Source organism: Schistosoma mansoni, chromosome 1 (assembly GCF_000237925.1).
Source record: "Schistosoma mansoni strain Puerto Rico chromosome 1, complete genome".
Taxonomy (NCBI): domain Eukaryota; kingdom Metazoa; phylum Platyhelminthes; class Trematoda; order Strigeidida; family Schistosomatidae; genus Schistosoma; species Schistosoma mansoni.
Genome location: NC_031495.1, coordinates 11,325,487 through 11,327,287, shown reverse-complemented (window position 1 = coordinate 11,327,287; position 1,801 = coordinate 11,325,487). Strand labels below are relative to the sequence as shown.

Genomic DNA, 1,801 nt, shown 5'->3' with positions numbered 1-1,801 from the left:
AGAAAAGGTACACGTTTGATTTTCACCAATTTAAATAACACATAGTGGTATTGACTATTTCACTTATCCTTTCGTATGACTAAATATTTTGAGGCTGCTGTAATAGCAATTTAAACCATTTAACAAAGCAATGATAAACGATGAGTTTGACACTAATCAGTTTGGGATAATAAATAAACTTATTTGTATCAGGACTCAAAATAAATCCTATATGTATTATGTTTCGTGTTGTTCACTTTCTACAAACTCTTATACAGAAGTAACTAGGTTTAAAGAAGTTTCTTGGGAAGGTCATTAAAATTACAGCTCAAAATTTTAAAAATTTCCGATTGTCCTAAATGGTGCATTTCTCACTGAACCAAAAACCGAATTCAGGAAATTTACTACGTCAGGTGAACACTTCAAATTAATGTAAAACACGTGATTTACATCATTCCGTTTCTGATTCGCTGAAAACCAGCCAATCACAGCAGTTGATTTCCTTGCTTCTCATTCGTCCTTTAAAATAAACAAGGTATTACTTGATCTATGTACCAACTCCATTTCTATGTTATATAGTCTTTGGATAACTAGTACACGGAGTGATTCATGCATGATTTTGAACTATGAACCTTAAGTTTCTCTTCGGACTTTAAATTTGAGGAATTTATATTTAGTTGTATGAATTTCGTGGATAACTAATTATCATTATCGTTTCTCTAGTCCAAATAAATTTGCCAATTCATGGGCTATGCCTGGTCGGATTATTCAAATGGAAAAGTTAGAACGCAGTCAATTTCGGAAAATTTACTGTAAATGTCCAGCAAAATCAAATGTCAATTCTAATGACAACAAATGCACGTCCCGTTCAGGTAAATGTACACATATTTTCTTGGTACTTCATTCTATAAACTGGATGGTTTAATCATAAATCTCTCACTTCTTTTCTGGATGTTATTATCATCTCATACTCCAAGCAGAAGGGGGCAATCAGCATTTCTTAACAAGCGACTAACAATTTGTTATAGGTTTTTGTAGTGTGTTGTTTAGGAAGACCATAAAAGCCTCACAATTTAAACATCTTTTTTAAAAAACACATCTAAATCCTCTTCATTATTCATAAATATTCTTAGTTGTCTCAGTTTATCGAGTCACTGGTTGTTTTTTTCCTGATTGCACAATGCTTAAATTTAAAGGGTGTTCCTGATTGGATTTCGCACCTTGATGGTTATCACTGCGTCTATATAATAATAATACTATATAATTGCGTATCTGTTCATGAAACGCTTTTTAAGAGCAGGTTATAAATAGTGTGTGATTAAGAGTTTAGATTGCGGTAAGTGGTAATAATAGTGTCAGTTTCCAAGGTACTATCATATATCTAAATACAGATCTCATCCCAGAATTTTCCTAACTTAATTGGTCATCTTACAAAACTCAATGGAAGTAAGACTGGCTGTATAACACGCGCACTAAGAAACCGGCATTAAGTAATGGAAATACTAGTTACTATTCCATGAAGTGGCTAATTAATCGATTTACTTGACCATATTGATTACGATACCAATATAATTACAATGTGTGTAATGTGATAGTTATAACAAAAAACAATTGTGTTCCAGGAATTTAGCAGAATCAGTCTTTCTTTTGGGATGCTTTTATATGTTATTAGTCTCATCTATAAATTATAGAAATTTATAACAATATTTCTTGAATTTGTCTTTAGCACTAAACATTTACCTTCCTAGTATGATTAAGAATCAGACTAATTGGGATGAGAAATCCTTGGTAGTTCAGGTTATTCCCTCAATATTTAAACAAA

At 31.8% G+C, this 1,801-nt stretch overlaps 1 protein-coding gene across 1 annotated transcript; it reads left to right on the top strand.

Annotated features, from left to right (window-relative positions):
* Nucleotides 1-730: 730 nt before the first annotated feature.
* Smp_200350 (uncharacterized protein) lies at nt 731-904 on the top strand (the record flags this gene model as incomplete). Its single annotated transcript, XM_018793254.1, has 1 exon — nt 731-904. One exon carries the CDS (start codon nt 731-733, stop codon nt 902-904), a length of 174 nt encoding a protein of 57 aa, XP_018647785.1.
* Between the last annotated feature and the right edge of the window lie 897 nt (nt 905-1,801).